Consider the following 19,450-nt stretch of genomic DNA (forward strand, 5'->3'; position numbering starts at 1 on the left):
CCCTGGACTTATGCCTTGAAAGTCCTGCCTTTCAATACTTGTTCTATGCAGAATAGGGCCCCGTGAAAATTATTTGACCACCCAGAAAGCAAAGGAGTTAAGAGGAAAGCATGAAATTCAGGGGAAGAGCCTGGATAAATATTTGTGAATGGGAAGGCATCCTATAGCTGCCCCTGGTGCATAGGCAACATTGTCTGGAAATGATAGAAAACGTCAGTTCATCTTTAGCACAAACATGCCCCTCGCCTCCCAACAATTAAGCAAATGATTAAGAATTGCTGCTTCCACTCTGTCTCCAATAATTCCCATCCTGGGTAAACATAAGTCCCTGCCTTAATGGGGTGCTGAGGTTGTACAAATATGAATAATTTAAAAAACAGAACAAGAAAATGGGGCGAAGGAGAAAGCCATTAAGGAGAATATTTGAAAGTGAGTAAATCACCAGCAATTCACAAGTCCTATTCCCAGGTTGACTTCTAGCAGTCGCGATGTTGAGGAAGGTGTGTGTGCATGTGTGTGTGTGTCCCTCTGGGGAGCGATAAACGACACAAGGTCTGCCTTTAAAATAAATAAATAAATGTGCTCTTAAGTGGCAGGGATTCATTTGGTCCCCAAGGAAGGAGTCTTTGTGGCTGTTTACAGTATTTCTTTAAGCAATAGCAATGAACATGGCTTTTAATAGCAGGAGTTCACTCCTGGAAGACAGGATGGGCTTACTCTGGTTGAGGAGGGGTGGAATATAGGGGGGGGCAGGGTTCTGGTTGGCTGCAGTACAGTGGTACCTCGGCTTACATACGCTTCAGGTTACATATGCTTCAGGTTACAGACTCCGCTAACCCAGGAATAGTACCTCGGGTTAAGAACTTTGCTTCAGGATGAGAACAGAAATCGTGCGGTGGGAGGCCCCATTAGGTAAAGTGGTGCTTCAGGTTAAGAACAGTTTCAGGTTAAGAACAGACCTCTGGAACGAATTAAGTACCAGTACTTAACCCGAGGTATCACTTTAATTTCATGCTCATTACCAGCTTGCAGAGTTGCTTGACAAATTGTGGGTGGGGTTGGAGTAATGTGACTCGGTATGTTTAAAGCAAATCCAATGCACATTTAAAGCATGTTACTTCCAGCAAGGAATCCTGGGAACTGTGGTTTGTTAAGAGTTCTGGGAATTGTACCTCTTTTAGGGAAAACAAGAATCAGTCCCAACACCAGGAGGAAGGTCAGCACAGGTCAAAGGGCAGTCTAGGAGGTTCTTCTCCCAGGTAGACCCCCCAGCCCCCCAGGGCAACCAGTTGCATCCCAGCACTTCTAGCAGAGGATGGCGACAGAATGAAAGTTAGTTGGTTCTGCCTGTCACTGGATTGAGCCCCATGTACTGTTGGGGCTCCCTGCATTCCGCTCCCCCAATCTTAGTGGGCACCAGCCAAGGCTGCTACAGTATAGCAGTTGACCTCAGTTTAGATCAGTGGTTCCCAACCTTTTTTTGGCCATGCCCCAGCTAAGCATCTCTAAACCCCGCCCCCCGTGACATAAAATTCTTATTCTTACCCACAGGACCACCTCTCCTGGTATGTCCCACGGAGGACCTTACGGTCTTCAAACAAAAACATCTTGGAGGTCCCGGGCCACAGAGAGGTTAGGCTGGCCTCAACCAGAGCCAGGGCTTTTTCGGCTGTGGCCCCAATCTGGTGGAACGCTCTGTCACAAGAGACTAGGGCCCTGTGGGACTTGACATCTTTCCGCAGGGTCTGCAAGACAGAGCTGTTCCACCAGGCCTTTGGCCAGGGCACAGTCTGACTCCCTCCTTTGGTAATCCTCACAGAACTCTAGCCCAATGGTTGCCATTAATTTGATTTTGAATTGGTTTTAGAATGAATTGATTTTAGAATGCTGTGTTATTTTTATTGTTGTTAGCCGCTCTGAGCCCAGCTTCAACTGGGGAGGGCGGGATATAAATAAATTATTATTATTATTATTATTATTATTATTATTATTATTATTATTATTTATTATTATTAAAAAAGTGAGCTCCTATTCACATGGAGGAAGCCTAAAAGGCCATTCACTCTTAATAACTCATTCTCGAATCCCCCCCCCTTAAAAATCAAATTACCCCACACATTCCTCTTTATCTTCCAGGCATTCCTGGAGTTCAAGGACACAACCCAGCCAGGCAAAAACACTCCCTCCAAGGAGTGTGGCTGAGAAGACTCTCAAGGGCCAGCCAGCATTCAGCCCCTGCACCTGAGATTCCTCTCTCCTGCTCTATGTTTTTAAAGAGCAGCTCCAGATTGTCTCTGCTTTCAGGTGGGATTTAGTAACATGCCAGAGAAATCCAGGTTGCACAGTTACAGTTGATTGGGAGGTCCTGTACAACAGACCTGTGTCCCCAAAAGATTCCCCCCCCCCCTTTGCAATAAGTGACAGGCAAATAAACCAGAAAGGTGAATGATAAGACTTGATTTGACTCAATGTTATCTAACCTCCCTGCAAAGAAATCAGAATGAATGCCCGGTGAATCGCTTGCCTGGAAGTGACAAAAGATTCCAAAACATTCCTTTCTTCTTCATTTTTAATATACGCTGCTCTGATCTGAGAACACAATCAGCCCAAGAACTTGGGGGGACAATGCTTGACTACAAAGTAAAACAGTGGTGCTTCTCAGGATTGTGGGAGAGGCAGGAAAGAAGATGAGGCTGAGGGGAAACATGACAGGACTCTTCAAAAAACTGATGGGCTGTCACATCAAAGAGGGAAAATGCATGTTCTCTGCTGGCCCAGAAGGCAGGACTAGAAAGAATGAGCTTAAGTTACGGATGTGGGGATCTGTCAGTTTTGGGTTCTCTCGGTTTCTCATTTTTCCACTCTTCAGGCTTCCACATTTTCACATCAGTTTGCAATTTTTAAAAGAAAAAGTCCTCGTGAAAACTCGTTACCATTTTAACGCTAATCAGGGGTGCCAACTTGAATATGTGGGGCTTGTAAGTCCTGCCCTTGGGCGTAGCCAAGGGGGCAGGGGGGCAACTGCAGCCCCAGATCAAGTAAAACAATAGAAATATTCAACTAACTGATCAATCACATTGGTTCTGCCCCCCATAACAAATGGCTTGCCCCCTCTAACAAAATCCTGCCCCTAAAAAAATTTAATCCTGACTGCAACAATGGCCCTGCCCACATAATTGATCACAAGACACAGCACACACACATCATTTGAATGTTAATGCCCACCACCTTTTTTGGACGGACTGGCCCCCTCAAATATTTTAGGGGGGGCAAAGGGACCTCAGCCCCGAGTTGGCTCATATGATGCTAATTTATTCTAGTTTGCACACAATCTTCCTTTTAAAAATACACATTTCTGCAGAGCAATTTTCTGCTAAAAGAATGCTATTGGGTCTGTTATTTTCACTGATATACAGTGGTACCTCGGGTTAAGAACTTAATTCATTCCAGAGGTCCGTTCTTAATCTGAAACTGTTCTTAACCTAAAGTAAAAGGTAAAGGTAAAGGGACCCCTCACCATTAAGTCCAGTCGTGGCCAACTTTGGGGTTGCGGCGCTCATCTCACTTTATTGGCTGAGGGAGCTGGCGTACAGCTTCTGGGTCATGTGGCCAGCATAACTAAGCCACTTCTGGCGAACCAGAGTAGCGCACGGAAATGCCATTTACCTTCCCGCCGGATCGGTACCTATTTATCTACTTGCACTCTGTCATGCTTTCGAACTGCTAGGTTGGCAGGAGCTGGGACCGAGCAACAGGAGCTCACCCCGTTGTGGGGATTCAAACTGCTGACCTTCTGATCAGTAGTCCTAGGCTCTGTAGTTTAACCCACAGCGCCACCCACGTACCACTTTAGCTAATGGGGCTTCCCGCTGCTGCCACGCTACCACTGCGCAATGTCTGTTCTCATCCTGAAGCAAAGTTCTTAATCCAAGGTACTATTTCTGGGTTAGCGGAGTCTGTAATCTGAAGCGTCTGTAACCCGAGGTACCACTGTATGCCTTTCTGTGTACATTTTACCCTAGTCAGTGCATTCTGTTACAAATTACTTGGCTTTAGTACTATGTTCAGAGAAGTGTGAACTCTGGAGGACAGCAGTGTTTCATTTTCTTGCATTTTTGGGGAATGTGTGGATTAGGTAGGTGAGTTTCTGCTGTTTGGAAAGTGATGGAGAAATGCATTGGAAAGTGTGAGCTGACAAATGATGAATGGTAAGACATGTCAATCTACTGGAAGCAAATCAAGATGAATGCAGGATGAATGTGTGTTATCATTTGCCCTCCCTATTGTCCTCCTTGGTGGCTAGTAGTGTCTTTGATCAAGTTTGGGTGGTTTGCCTGCTACGTCCATTCCTGGACACGAATAACCTGACCATTGCAGTCCATGAGTTGGTAACCCTGAGGCTGGATTACTGCAATGGGCTCTATGTGGAGCTGCCCTTGGGCCTGGTGTGGAAGCTCCAGCTGGTGCAGAAGGCGGCAGCCAGACTGCTGAAGGGGGCATATGGCCGAGAACATGGGACACCATCATGAAAACAGCTGCACTGGCTGCCATCGACTCCTGAGCCAGATTCAAGGGCCTTCTGTTAATTTACAATGCCCTGAATCCAGGGACCACCCAAACCCTTATGTCTCAGCTCAGTTGCTGAAGGACTGCTGTTATCCATTGAGATGGTGGGGCTTATTTGACATCAACACAAAACAGAGTCTTTAGTGTCACCAGCTTAGTCCCGTGGAGGGCTCTGCCAACAGAAATTCAGCAGGCGCCTTCTGTGCCAACTTTTTAACACCTACTGGAAACCTTTCTAGTCTGTCAGGCTAATGCAGGCAATGGAGAATACGTATTTCATCAATAATTACCTGGTTTCTAATTTTAACTTGTTTAATGGTTTTTATTGCATGGTGTTCATGTGCAACGGTTGTAAACCACACACACACACACACACACAGAGAGAGAGAGAGAGAGAGAGAGAGAGAGAGAGAGAGAGAGGTGAATTCGTGGTATAGAAATATTAGCATAAATAAATAAATAATCTAAAAACCCTGCAAATGAATCAGAATAAATGCTCAAAAAGGACAGAATATACCCTAATATCCCCATAAGCTTTGTGGAAGGAACCCTAGATGAAGGCTCCAGAAACAGGTCGTCTGAATGGGCCCAGAATCTCCCAGTAGATTGTGTTCCAGTTGCCTTGTAGTTTCAGATCACAATTAAACAAATGCATTTAGTTATAATAAAAGTTTTTTTAAAAAAATATTTTCATAAATGGCATTTGAAAAACCGCCCATTTCAGCTGATGACTTACTTACACCATCACAGTTCCCGTCTTTCTCTGCTGAATTTTGATAGATTTGGTTCTAAGTCAAAAGGAAATTGAACCACTGACCGAAGTGTGAAGCAAGCCACATTTTACAAAACTGGTGGATTTATTTCACATTTGCAGCTTTGTTTGTCATGGTCCTTCTGCACTAAAAATAATAATAAATCCCCTGGAAATTCAACCTCAACTAGCAAAGTTGATCCTTAGGTTGGCAGTTATTTGAGGGGGGAAATATATAGTATTCTTCCTGGTCTACCTTTTGGAAGCAGAGACTTGCTGGGGTGGGGAGGGGCAAGGGAGACCCAGAAATGCAAAATTCTGCATAAACCAGTGCCGCTTTGGAGTGCTTTGATAATGCAGGGTAGAATTCAACCCCAGGGCCACATTCCCTTCTGGGCAGCCTTACAGGGGCCACATGCCAGGGGCAATAGCGGGAGGAGCAATGAATATGCATTTAATCTTTGTATGTTAGGATAGTTTCTACACATACTCACATATACCCTTCTCTGTCCTCCAACCAGGCAAAAATGCTAAAGGAGGGGGCAAGGCCAGGCCAGTGAGGGCTGTGGCCCGCAGAAAAGAGGAGTTGCTAGGGCAGGCTTCCTCAACCTCGGCCCTACAGTTGTTTTGAGACTACAGTTCCCATCATCCCTGACCACTGGTCCTTCTAGCTAGGGATCATGGGAGTTGTAGGCCAAAAACTTCTGGAGGGCCGAGGTTGAGGAAGCCTGTGCTAGGGAGTTGCCATTACATAGCAGCTGAGCATAACAGTGGGGAGTTTTTCACTCCAAGGGCCACATTCTCTTCTAGGAAAGTCGCTCCGCTCCCCCCCCCCTCATATTAGGTCCAGTCGTGACCAACTCTGGATTGTGGCGCTCATCTTGCTTTACTGGCTGAGGGAGCCGATGTACAGCTTCCGGGTCATGTGGCCAGCATGACTAAGCCGCTTCTGGCGAACCAGAGCAACGCACGGAAACGCCGTTAACTTTCCCGCTGGAGCAGTACCTATTTATCTACTTGCACTTTGGCGTTCTTTTGAACTGCTAGGTTGGCAGGAGCAGGGACCGAGCAACGGGAGCTCACCCCGTCAGGGGGATTCGAACCACTGACCTTCTGATCAGCAAGTCCTAGGCTCTGTGGTTTAACCCACAGCGCCACCCGTGTCCCAAATTTTCAGCATACATTACAATAAAAACCAAACCAACCTAAAGAAAAAAGAAAACAGATCAAAAAAAGAGAGAGAAAGAGAAAAAAGAAGGGAAGAGAGAAGAGGGGGGTAAAATAAAATACAAAGACCTGTATCAGGGTTAGATCTTGACCATTATCTCTCACAAAATGGGGTGGGCCCCACCCCCATCTCTCACCTGGGAGCTTCTTTTTCTTTCCCCAGCTTCCCACCCTGGGATTTTTTTCCCTTCCCTGCCTCTTACACAGGGTTCTTCTATAAAACTTTCCAGGGGCCACATATAAGTAGTGGGCGGAGCCAGAGACAAAAGTGGGTGGGTCAACAAGTGGGTCAACCAGGAGGGTGGTTTCTACTCACATCCTAATGCCCCTCTTTGTCCTCCATCCAGGCAAGGAAGAGGCAGCCAGGCAAAAACACTTAAGGAGGGTGTGAAGCAGGGCCAGTGAAGAATGTGGCCTGAGAAAGGGGTGTGGCTTCAGGAGAGTTCTGAGGGCCACATTTGACCCCCCTCCCCAGGTTTAAGGTTCTCCACTGTTGGCTAGAATGTAGGATTATTTATGTATTACATTCATTTCTCACATTTTTTCCAAGGAGCAACAAGGAACATCCCTTCCCCATTTAATCCTCACAACAGTCTAATTGTGGTTGTTTAGTATTATTGGTTTAATTCACACTGTACTGGGAATGGCTATGTGTATTGATTAAAAGGTTTAACATTGGAAAGTTCCATGGCAGTATTCTAAGGGATTCTGAGTTTTAACTGAGTTGATAATGAACTATAGTTGTTTTCTGCTCACTAACTCAAGAGTGTTTAACCTTAGATCACATGGGAGATATTGAATTACAAATTCACCATCTTGGAAGGATTATAGTTAGTTCCTTTTTTCCAGACTCTGTGCGAGTGAGGATGTAAATGAAGCTCTCCAGGAAAACAGCCCTAGGCAAAATGGATGCTGTAAGGAAAGAACTTTGCTTATAGGTCTGTTGGAATTATTTCATATTTTGTAAGTTGCTGAGCCTATGCCTTGGACTGGCATATGTATTATGCAATTATTTTGATATACCTTTGATGGGAGTTTTTTGTTTTGTTTTGAAGAAAGTTCTTTAAGTAATGTTTTAAATAAACTTATGGCCCTTGACAATGTTTTATTTCTAAAAAAGAGTCAGTTTTCATGCATCCACTGGCTTCAAACTGTGCAATCTGTGGTTCAACATTTGTACTATCCTGACTCCCTCTCTTGCAAAACCTTTGTTAGTTAATCCCAATGCTGCTGGGTCTGCAAAAAGAGAGAGACCCTCATATATTTATGGTGGGAGTGTGACAAGCTTTCAAGGTTTTGGCAAAATGCTATTGACGTTGCTTCTAACATTAAAAGATAAAGGGACCCCTGACCATTAGGTCCAGTTGTGGCTGACTCTGGGGTTGCAGCTCTCAACTCGCTTTACTGGCCGAGGGAGCCGGCGTACAGCTTCCGGGTCATGTGGCCAGCATGAGTAAGCCACTTCTGGCGAACCAGAGCAGTGCACGAAAACGCCGTTTACCTTCCCGTTGGAAAAGTACCTATTTATCTACTTGCACTTTGACGTGCTTTCGAACTGCTAGGTTGGCAGGAGCAGGGACCGAGCAACGGGAGCTCACCCCGTCGCAGGGATTCAAACCGCCAACCTTCTGATCGGCAAGCACTAGGCTCTGTGGTTTAACCCACAGTGCCACCCGCGTCCCGCTTCTAACATTACTGGTCAAGTATTGGACCCAAACCCTGCTCTTGCTCATCTGTTGCAAGACCTTCACTTTATAGGTTAGAATATAACCACCACACTGTTTGCTGTGGTTTATTTAGAGATCACTGATTGGAAAGCCCCAAAGGTCCATCTCTGACAGGATGGCAAGAGAGAGTTTGGGATCTGGCCCTTTCCAAGCATCTAATGCAATAGAGGCCAAACTAAGCAAGATCGTTTTGACAAGCTATGATCCCCATATATCAGTTATGTAAATAGAAATGTCATTGATGTTAGACCTCCAGCCATTTACTTCTGGAGAGGCTATGTTCTAGATAGCTGAAGACTTGGTGATGCATTCAACAATTAAGTTATTTGACAGTGTCCCTGCTCACTTTACTTTATTATATGTAACTGGTGTATGCATGTAACACTCTACAGTTTTGTTGAGTTTTATCTATGTCATTTTACTCTAAAACCAATAAAATGTTCTAAAAGAGAGAGATCTTTCTTCACCCATTCCAGCTCCTGGTGGTAACCATTCAGCACCACCTTCAGACCTCCATAAAGCTACTGCAGGAGAGGACTATAAATGGCTCCTAGCCAGAATAGTTATGCTCTTCAGTGCTATTTTTCTAGAAGGAGAGTGCTGGAACTCAACATGAACACCTCCCTGTTCTTTTATAATGGCAATGGTGCCTACCAGAGATGTGCCGGAACTGAGTTCTGGCAAGTTCTGGCTGAAAAACAGCTCTGTTGCTGAAATATACTCCCGAGTCGAGTGTGAATTTCATGCTGTTTATTCAGCTCGTAGTAGCAATGAATGAAACCTTCCCCAAAACATCTGCTATATATACATTATTTACACAATGGGCCCCACGTGATTGGCTAATTCCAGGCTGCTCCTATAGGCCAGTCAGGTTGTGGATTCACTTCCTCCAGAAGCCTGATTGGCTGCTCCTGCAGGCCAATCAGGTTGCTGATTCACTCCCACCTGGAGCTGGATTGGGTGGCTCCTGCGGACCAATCAGACTGCTGCATTCTGGATCCTATTGTTCTAGGATTCAGCTCAGTACATAACAGGTGCTCTGCCTGCACATTTGCTGGTATCCACAGGAGGGGTTTCCTTCTTGCAGGCATCCCATAATAACCTCCAGCTGACCACTGTGATAACATTACAGTGTACCTCGGGTTAAGAACTTAATTCGTTCCAGAGGTCCATTCTTAACCTGAAACTGTTCTTAAGTTGAGGTACCACTTTAGCTAATGGGGCCTCCTGCTCCACCACCGCACGATTTCTGTTCTCATCCTGAAGCAAAGTTCTTAACCCGAGATACTATTTCTGGGTTAGTGGAGTCTGTAACCTGAAGCGTCTGTAACCCGAGGTACCACTGTATGTAGAAATAGATGGGCCATTGGCATGATTCAGCAAGCTGTACCCAAAGGGTACTCATCAATGGTTCCTCTTCATCCTGGAGAAGAGTGACTAGTGGGGTGCCACAGGGTTCTGTCTTGGGCCCGGTCTTATTCAACATCTTTATCAACGACTTGGATGATGGACTCAAGGGCATCCTGATCAAATTTGCAGATGACACCAAACTGGGAGGGGTGGCTAACACCCCAGAGGACAGGATCACACTTCAAAACAACCTTGACAGATTAGAGAACTGGGCAAAAACAAACAAGATGAATTTTAACAGGGAGAAATGTAAAGTATTGCACTTGGGCAAAAAAAATGAGAGGCACAAATACAAGATGGGGGACACCTGGCTTGAGAGCAGTACATGTGAAAAGGATCTAGGAGTCTTGGTTGACCACAAACTTGACATGAGTCAACAGTGTGACGCGGCAGCTAAAAAAGCCAATGGAATTCTGGGCTGCATCAATAGGAGTATAGCATCTAGATCAAGGGAAGTAATAGTGCCACTGTATTCTGCTCTGGTCAGACCTCACCTGGAGTACTGTGTCCAGTTCTGGGCACCACAGTTCAAGAAGGACACTGACAAACTGGAACGTGTCCAGAAGAGGGCAACCAAAATGGTCAAAGGCCTGGAAACGATGCCTTATGAGGAACGGCTAAGGGAGCTGGGCATGTTTAGCCTGGAGAAGAGGAGGTTAAGGGGTGATATGATAGCCATGTTCAAATATATAAAAGGATGTCACATAGAGGAGGGAGAAAGGTTGTTTTCTGCTGCTCCACAGACACGGAGCAATGGATCCAAACTACAAGAAAGAAGATTCCACCTAAACATTAGGAAGAACTTCCTGACAGTAAGAGCTGTTCGACAGTGGAATTTGCTGCCAAGGAGTGTGGTGGAGTCTCCTACTTTGGAGGTCTTTAAGCAGAGGCTTGACAACCATATGTCAGGAGTGCTCTGATGGTGTTTCCTGCTTCGCAGGGGGTTGGACTCGATGGCCCTTGTGGTCTATTCCAACTCTATGATTCTATGATTCTATGTTCTTACTATACTTCAAGGTCTCCAGGAAGATTTTGAAGGCCCACATAATTTTTTTACCGGCCTATCCAAAGAGTGACTCACTTTCTGTCTACGCTGTCATTGAGTTCCTTTGGGTTGGATGTCTCATGAACTGATGCCATTGATTTCCATAGGTCTACGTTGAGTATGCCTTAGTTGACTTATCACCCACTCTCAGCTGGCTTTTATTAATGTTTTGAGCTCTACGGGAGCTTTTGTATTTGATTTGACTATTATTGTTGGATTGCATTTTTATTTGATATCATTCAAAAGGCCTGGAGTGAGTTTCACTCAGAAAGGGGACCTATAAATATTTTAAATAAATAAAAGAATAGCTCTCCCTCTCTCATAACTAAGCATTATCTCACTTTTGATGATAATTCAATAACTTTCATAACCTTTGCTATCTCCTGCCAGTACTGGTATTGTAGGCCGCTTGGGGCTTAGACCTAGATTTTCCGTATGTTGATTAAAGTGCCATTAAAGAAGTTTATATGTGTGTTAAAAATATATGTGAATGTGTGTGTGTCTGCATGTGTGTGTGTTCTGTTACTTGTCATGTTTTTAAAAAGTATATTACATCCAATCTGTCCCTTAAAATTTAGAGTTCTTAAGGAATGCATGTGGGGGGGGGCAGGGTGGTTACCCTGACTGTGTTTATTGACAGATGATCTTATTTAAGATGATATTTCTTTACCATGGGATTAAAATTGGAAAAGAGTTTGGCCTTTGATTGAAAAGCAGTGGGATAAAACAGTCTCTCCCTCTCTCCACAGCCCCCCAGTTGAATGGACTCCTATACCATTCTAAAATACACAAACAAATTCTATCTGCTTAGCTGCTTTGGGTCTTGACTGGCTTAAGACGACAGTTCGAGAGGTGAAAGCCTTGTAATTAATCCCTCATGCCAAACAATCCCCATCAGCGAAGCTCCCTTCGTTAATAGGTGTTTTTTTTAATGTTAAGCCACATTATAAACATTTTTAACAGTTCACATCTGTCTTTCATATAAGAATTGTAATTCATATTTAAGATTTCTCTCTCTCTCTCCTGAGGTGGTTGTATTTCAGAAAGACACATTCCACCTGGGAGATGGGCCAGATTTTTTTCTTCCAAACAGACGATGCTCAGTAAAAAAAATAATAATAATGAATTGTGTGCTGGGTACAAAAATAAGATCACCCCCCCACACACACACACACCAAGAAATCATGCCAGAAAGAGAGAAGTGGTAGAATCCAGGGTGGCAGAGTTCAGCAGGGACAGCATGGATTGTACCACTTCAAATTGCAATGGGGGTGTCACAGTTTTGAAAGCACATATTAACACACAAACAACTCCCTGCAATTAAATTTAAAAATTCTATAGTATCTGAGAGAATGGTTTTGCACTAGCTTGCTATGCTAGTGTTTTTGCTTGGGAAACTGTAGAAAACTATCCTGGAGTACTGTGTCCAATTCTAAACACCACAGTTTAAGAAGCACATTGACAAGTTACAATTTGTGCACAGGAAGGCGACCAAGATGATCCAGGATCTGGAAACCAAGCCTTATGAGGAACAGTTGAAGGAGCTGGGTAGAATCATAGAATCATAGAGTTGGAAGAGACCACAAGGGCCATCGAGTCCAACCCCCTGCCAAGCAGGAAACACCATCAGAGCACTCCTGACATATGGTTGTCAAGCCTCTGCTTAAAGACCTCCAAAGAAGGAGACTCCACCACACTCCTTGGCAGCAAATTCCACTGTCGAACAGCTCTTACTGTCAGGAAGTTCTTCCTAATGTTTAGGTGGTATATTTAGCCTGGAGAAAAGGAGACTGAGAGGAGACATGATAGCTATCTTCAGCTATCTTAAGGAGGCCTGTGCCATGGAAGATGGAGCGTGCTTGTTTTCTCCTGCTCTGTAGCACCCAAATCAATAGCTTCAAGTTACAAGAGAGGAGATTCTGACTAAATATCAGGAAGAACATTCTGACTGTAAGAGCTGTTTGGCAGTGGAACAGACTCCCTCCGAATGTGGTGGACTCTCCTTCCTTGGAGGTTTTTAAGCAGAGGCTGGATGGCCATCTGGTCACAGGTGCTTTAGCTGAGAATTCCTGCTTTCCATGGGGTTGGACTAGATAACCCTTGGGACCCCTTCTAACTCTAAAACTCTATGTTCTGTGACTCTATACTTGCTGAAAAACTGATTTTTCAATTAACTGATTGATTATTAATTTGTTGACTCAGTTTATAAACCACATATTGTGAAACAGCTCAAAGGGATTTAACAGTAACAAAGACCAACAATGAAAACAATTTTTAATAAAAACAATGAAGACATGGGGAGCATTCCAAAAATAAAAATAAAAATGTGAACTGCACCTGTAATTTTAAAATCTACAATCCTTTGTTTTTCTTTTTACTATCTCAGGAATTCACATAATTCAGCTCCATGCTTATGTGAGGCCTGGATGGAAAGTACTTCCCAGAATTCCCTGAGAATAGCGGGGTCTCCTAGCAACTCTCAGCATCCTTAGCAAACTACAGCTCCCATAATTCTTTGGGAGAAGCCATGTCTGTTTACAGTGGTATCTTGGTGCTTTAAATGCATGGTTCCAATGTGTCCAATGTCATGGGGATGGTTTATAATGAACATAGCATTATCCCAAAGCCTTGGTATCATGAGGACTATCCATCAATCAGAGAGCAAAAGAAAATCATATGTCAACTGATGCTACAGGTGATGGGGCAAGTCTGAATTTACAGGTTAGGGCATGCCAACATAACTTCATCCAGAGCAAAGGGAAGGTGTTAAAACAATTTAGAGTGGAGTGTAGCTAATTAGAGCAAAGAGGCTTCCATCAAGCTGATCTCATCCATCAAATGTCAAAAAAAGGCCGAAGGTGAAACCATTTATCGTTCCTGATAACCTTTCAGTCCCAAGGAGGTGAGATGTCTCTTAAGGGGGGAACTTTCTGAAATGCTGACTTCTTAAAGACACAAGCTCATCCCCACCAGCCCAGTTCATAAATTAGGGTCCGACTGAGGGTGACAAGATTGGTCACGCTTCAGATGTGCCAGTGATGAACCTTGATGGGAGAGAGAGAAAGAGAGAGAAAATCAATGGTGGGGGAAAGGGGTAGTGGCAGATTTAAAGTCGTCCACAAGCGAAGAAAATTATAAGGGAAGCTCAAATGTCAAAACAACGTTTATGAGGACATAACTAAATGCTAATTGAGTACTGTGTGAAAACTAGGGTGGTGATAGTGGAATGAAGCAGCTGGAATCATGCTGTAACATTTTGTTGCAGGTAAGGCTCACATATTATATATACACTGATATGATCTTGATTCTCTATGTGCTAGTCCTTACATAACCAAAAAGCTCCACTCATGCAGAAGAGGGGAATAACACGGTGGTGTAGCATTGTGTGCCCGGGGGGCCATTGCCCCGGGCACACAATCGGAGGGGGTGTCAACCAGGCACGCGCGCACACCGCAGAGATCCCCATCATGCGCCCTGCTTGCCCCACCCAGTGCTCAAGCACCCACCGGTGGTGACACCTGGGGCAAGGGCTGGATGAGCACACTCTGCCCCCACTTGGGGCGCATGCACATGCACCTCCCCTGGCAAATGGTGCCATGCCCCTGGAATAATAGGAGGTTTGGAGGAAGTCCAAGTGTTACAGAACAAAGATTCTGCAGGCTCCTAAAGAGGGAGGGATTTAAATAACCCCATGGGAACTGCATGTGCTCAACTGACACAAAATGCCAAGCAGCTGTTAGAGGGGAGAGAAAACTTGCTATGTACCTGTGCAATACATTTCAAGGACTCTTGCACCACTCTGTGAGTCGTGGCTTCCCAGCACCCCAGGGTGCTGACCTCACAAAGCTATAATTTCCTTCACCATGAACGAACTACAATTCCCAGGGTACTTTGTGACAGTTAAAGTGGTGAATGAGTCCTTTAAATCTATGCATGGGTGTAGCCAGGATTTTTCTTAGGGGGGGCAAGGCCTTTTGGGGGGGGAACCTCTTAGCTATGTATTTTTATTAATTTTTCTTGATTTAGGGGGGAGCAGCTGCTCCTCCCTGCCGCCCCGGCTACACAAATGAATGTATGGTGTGGATGTGAACCAAGCAGAGAAACATTCCTACTGCAAGACTGAGTCCCCATCTGCACTTCACATTTAAAGTAGTATCATGTCAGTTTCAACAGACAAGTCTTCCCCCAATGCATCCTGGGAGCTGCAAAATGTTCAGGGTGCTGAGAGTTGTTAGGAGGGCCCTATTCGCTGAGGGTTAAACCACAGAGCCTAGGGCTTGCTAATCAGAAGTTCGGCGGTTCGAATCCCTGCGACGGGGTGAGCTCCCGTTGCTCAGTCCCTGCTCCTGCCCACCTAGCAGTTCAAAAGCATGTCACAGTGCAAGTAGATAAATAGGTACCGCTCCGGTGGGAAGGTAAATGGCGTTTCGGTGCGCTGCTCTGGTTCGCCAGAAGTGGCTTAGTCATGCAGGCCACATGCCACAAGCCAGCTGTACGCCGGCTCCCTCGGCCAGTAAAGCGAGATGAGCTCCACAACCCCAGAGTCGGCCACGAATGGACCTAATGGTCAGGGGTCCTTTTACCTTTACCTTTTACCTCACAGACCTATGATTCTTCTCAGAGTGGTTTAACTGTCAGTCCTTCTTCACAGGGAACTATAGGAATTGTTGCTTTGTGAGGAAAAGAAAGGTTGGCAACCCGCCGCAACAGGGAGCTTGCTGTAGCTGGAGTAATATAACTTCCACCAGCCTTTGCCAGCACAGCTAAAGATGCACCCTTTTATCCTGGCTTTTGACAAAACAGTTGCATATTTTAAGGACCCGCCTCATTTCTGTGGTTGCAAGTTGTTTAAAACTGTTTTGAACATGGTGCTCTAATTGTTGTAACCTGCCCTGGGAACTTAGGGTGAAGGGCCAGATAATAATAGTGATAACAATATCATGGAGGGCAGTGCTTTTTTCGGGGGGGACACAGGGGTACGCATACCCCTAAACGTTTTGTGAATCTAAGTTTGGCCTCATTGAGGATCAGTATTTCAATATGAGTAGGGAAATGAGAGTAAGCCTAAACATTTTTAAGGGAAAAAAGCACTGAGGCAGGGGCATAGCCGGGAGGGGCAAGGGGCAGCTGCCCCCCTTGTAAAACAATAGAAATACTTAACTGACCAATTACGTCATATCTGTCCCCCCAACAAAAGTCCTACTCCACCCTAACCAAGTCGTCCCCCCCCCTACCTATTAAGAAGTATACCAAAAGGCAGGGTGCCGAGGGGCAGGGCTAACCACCTGGCAGCACCCGTGTGGTGCCCAAACAGACTGTGCATGTCAAGTTAAGTCAAGTAACCTTTATTGGCATCACATAAGAACATTCAGAATAGATAGGTCAGTGCGGTCTCAAACTGCGCATGTGTGGCGACTGTACAGAATGCACATGTGCAGCGCCCGTACAGACAATGGATGCGCAGCAGCCCATACACACACTGTGTGCATGCTCTTGGCCGCTCTACAGCTGGGGTGAGGCAGAATACCATCTTGTCACCCCCATCAGGACTGCCCCCTCCCCCCCTTGTGCGCCCCTACCAAAAGGTGGGAATAAACAGATGTCAACATTTTCATGTCTTGTGGGCTCTGAGAGATAAAGTCTGGGGGCGGCGGGGTGGGAGGAAATCTACAGTTTCAGCTCTGGTCTTCAGTAGACGGTAAAATAGGGGTTAGGACTGTAGGGCAACAAATGTCAATGAGGCAGAGAGTTCCACAGATGCTGCCTGACATCAACAGAGGGGGGGGGCAGGACATATCAAATGGGAAATATACGGAACAGACTGATGTCACACGCTCATCATATGTTTGGCGCACTTTAAACAATGATGGCTTCCCCCAAAGAATCCTGAGGACCTGTTAAGAACTACAATTAAAGTGTTAAAGTGTTATAAGACTGCTTTACATGTGGATGTGACATGGGGTTGGAGGAAAGAGGGGTAAAATGGTGTCCCAGTAATCCCGTCTCAAAACAACAGCCAATAAATGAGAAGTATTTCTGGACCCAAACGTGCGGGACTGTGTATGGCTTTGCGGGGAGAGGGGGTTCCACGGTGAAAGATCAGTCGCGCTTTTCCTTCCTCAAACCAGGATGTTCCCGTAGCCCTGACACGAAGACTTCCCTCGCCTAGATAGCGCGGGAGAAGGGAAAAAACAAACAACTCAGTTTTTACTTCAATGCGGTTGCGCTCCCGGTCCCACCCGTTCCAGGGGGCGCCTGAGCAATCCATAGACACACGCGTCGTCGGAGATTCCCACTTTCTTGGAGGTGAAGGTGACAGCCCGTCAGGGAGAGGCAGCGTCGCCTGGCCAGGCCTTTTCGGGGATCCGGAAGGCTTGGCGCGCGATGCAAAGTAATGGAAGGGAGCGGAGAGAGAATCCTCTTGGGCGACCCTTGGGGACCGATTCTCGGCCTTGCTTCTTCTCCTCCTCCTCGCCGTCGGGGCGCCTGGTCCCTCGGGCCCGGCCACAGAGACGCCTCGCCAAAGCCTGGGATCGGGCAGGGTGGGGCGCCAGCTCTGTCGAGGGGAGAAGAAAAAGCAGAGAAGGGAGAGGCTGAAATCCGATTTCACACCAATTTGGAAGAGCGACGTCAGCGCTTCTTTGAGTGATCCAAAGCCTCCGAGCGGACAATTTCTTATTTTTATTTTTTTAAAAGAATTCCCCACGAGGTAGAAACTTCAAAGGGCGGAAGAGTAGATAGGAATCCGCAAGTAGCGCGCAACGGCCGATCGTTCTAGACGAGGCTGATTGCCAGTCGTGATAATGGTTATTAATAATATGATGATGAATGGCTTTTACGAATAGGGATCTGATACCTGTATAAGGATAGATACAGCCACAGAATGTCAAATGACCTTGGATAGCCTGGCCTCGATGCCATCCATCGTGGTTGTCTAATGTTACAGTATTGTTCTTCAAAATAAGTGCATAGTTAGAATAATTGTCCTTTAGAAAAACAGAAAAAAGGAATTGGAGGGGAGCGCCCATCCTCAACCTTACACCAACTTAGAAAACCCTCAATAACTTTCATGCTATTATTTATTATTATTAATGAACTGGGCAACTAGACTCGAGAATCTTGGGTTTATTTGTTTTATTTTATTTTCACTTTGACTTCTCCCTCTCTCTTCTAATTTCCTTCAAATACCTGCAAATTGACAGAAACGCTGATGTACAGAATGATCGACCTAATCTCGCCAAATGTTTAAATCTTGTGGCGACCAACGAAAGAGGTTTGAGACGCTCGCTAGAATTCTCAAACTAGAGGGGAAATGCTGTTATTGAAAATAAACAACGACAACAATAGTAACACGGTTAACTATTAACTAATAAAAGTTAATAATATTAACAATGTTAATAATAGTATTACTAATAATTCATGAACACATTGATAATGATACTAAGAAATATTAATTTATTTAATTTGTATGGATAGTATATTTTATACAATATCATATATGATATAGCATTAACTGCAGTAATAAATATTGCCTTCTTTAATTCATATTAATAATGCTGCAATGTAACTATTAATATCTTTAATTTGTTTAACATCCTTTAAATCCCGTTCTTGCACTCTAAGGGAATGAGAGCAGTGTTCAAGTAAAGCACAAATAAATATTAAGCAAACAGCAGAAAACAGTAAATTTCACAACAGCCAAAACAACTAGGAACATACCAAAAAAACCCCACAAAAAACCACATTAAACACAAAAGTTTTAACGCCCCCCTACACAAATACAAGTAGGGAAGAAGCAGTGTGGGTCTTCCAGGGACTCGGGATAGCGTTAATATTGCCACCGTCATTTATTATATTACTATAAGCGGTGGTGGTGGTGGTGTGGGTGTTAAAAGCCTGCCTTTACACGTCTTTAGTTTTGTCTAGGTCAGGAAGCAAGAACGAAGGAAGAGCGAAAGTTCCTGCGTATTTGAGGCAATTTAGCTACCGCAGAATATATTGCTCAAAGTCGTTAGGGGAAGAAGAGATGTTATGTCTATATACATCGGTAACGCTCAGGCTATCAATGCAATATGTATCATAATCTCATATTAGGGACGATCATTAAAATATCGTACCGGAGTATATCTTCGCCGAGTTGTTTCCACAATCCTGGTCGCGTTTCCTTCCGTCTGTTGTATCTATCCTTAATCCTTCGTCTCATTTCTAGAAGTAGACGTTTGAATTAAGCTTAGTGAAAGCCTTCTTTGAGATATTTGGGTTTTTTTTCTCCATCTGTTTGACAAAGAGAAAAGAAGCCTTTTTTAAAAAATGGCGGGGGGGGTCAATTTTATTTTGTTTCGAAATTTATTATCTCATTCATCCTTTCCTCCCAGTTTTGTTTGGCTATTTTGGGGCTACCACCCAGCTTTGGTTCCACTCAGAGTAGACCCACTGAAATCAGTAGAGAGGGCCTACTTAGGGTTCATTTATTTCAGTGGGCTTACTCTGCTTAGAATTTACATACAACGCAGTATTATTTATAGGAGCTATGATTGCTCATTATTACCAATCGTCGTGGCACTTAGGAGACAAACTGTTTTCAAATTCCTTCGGTAGAGTTTATTCGAGTACGCGAGGCAAGAGTTTGTTTGCGTGTGTGTGTGTGTGTGTGTGTGTGTGTGTGTGTGTGTGTGTACGTGTACGTGTGTACACATATGATGTGGACGTTACACTATCAAACGA

At 44.8% G+C, this 19,450-nt stretch overlaps 1 protein-coding gene across 5 annotated transcripts in view; it reads right to left on the reverse strand.

Moving 5' to 3' along the window:
- Positions 1-12,983: 12,983 nt before the first annotated feature.
- Positions 12,984-19,450, reverse strand: part of LOC310698621 (uncharacterized protein) — a 38,103-nt gene continuing 31,636 nt past the window's right edge. For 3 of the 5 annotated variants that reach the window (XR_014521627.1, XR_014521628.1, XR_014521629.1), the window contains exons 2-4: positions 18,844-19,000; positions 16,938-17,282; positions 12,984-13,770 (exon numbers count right to left, since the gene is read on the reverse strand). Coding sequence is in view for 1 of the 5 variants with exons in the window: in XM_083486053.1 (XP_083342179.1) it covers positions 13,743-13,770; positions 16,938-17,282; positions 18,844-18,931 (461 nt within the window). In the remaining 4 variants the exon portion in view is untranslated. The remainder of the gene's footprint in view (positions 13,771-16,937; positions 17,283-18,843; positions 19,001-19,450) is intronic. The other 2 variants (XR_014521626.1, XM_083486053.1) reach the window with 2 other exon arrangements.

Source organism: Podarcis liolepis (assembly GCF_965112155.1).
Source record: "Podarcis liolepis genome assembly, chromosome: Z".
NCBI classification, from domain to species: domain Eukaryota; kingdom Metazoa; phylum Chordata; class Lepidosauria; order Squamata; family Lacertidae; genus Podarcis; species Podarcis liolepis.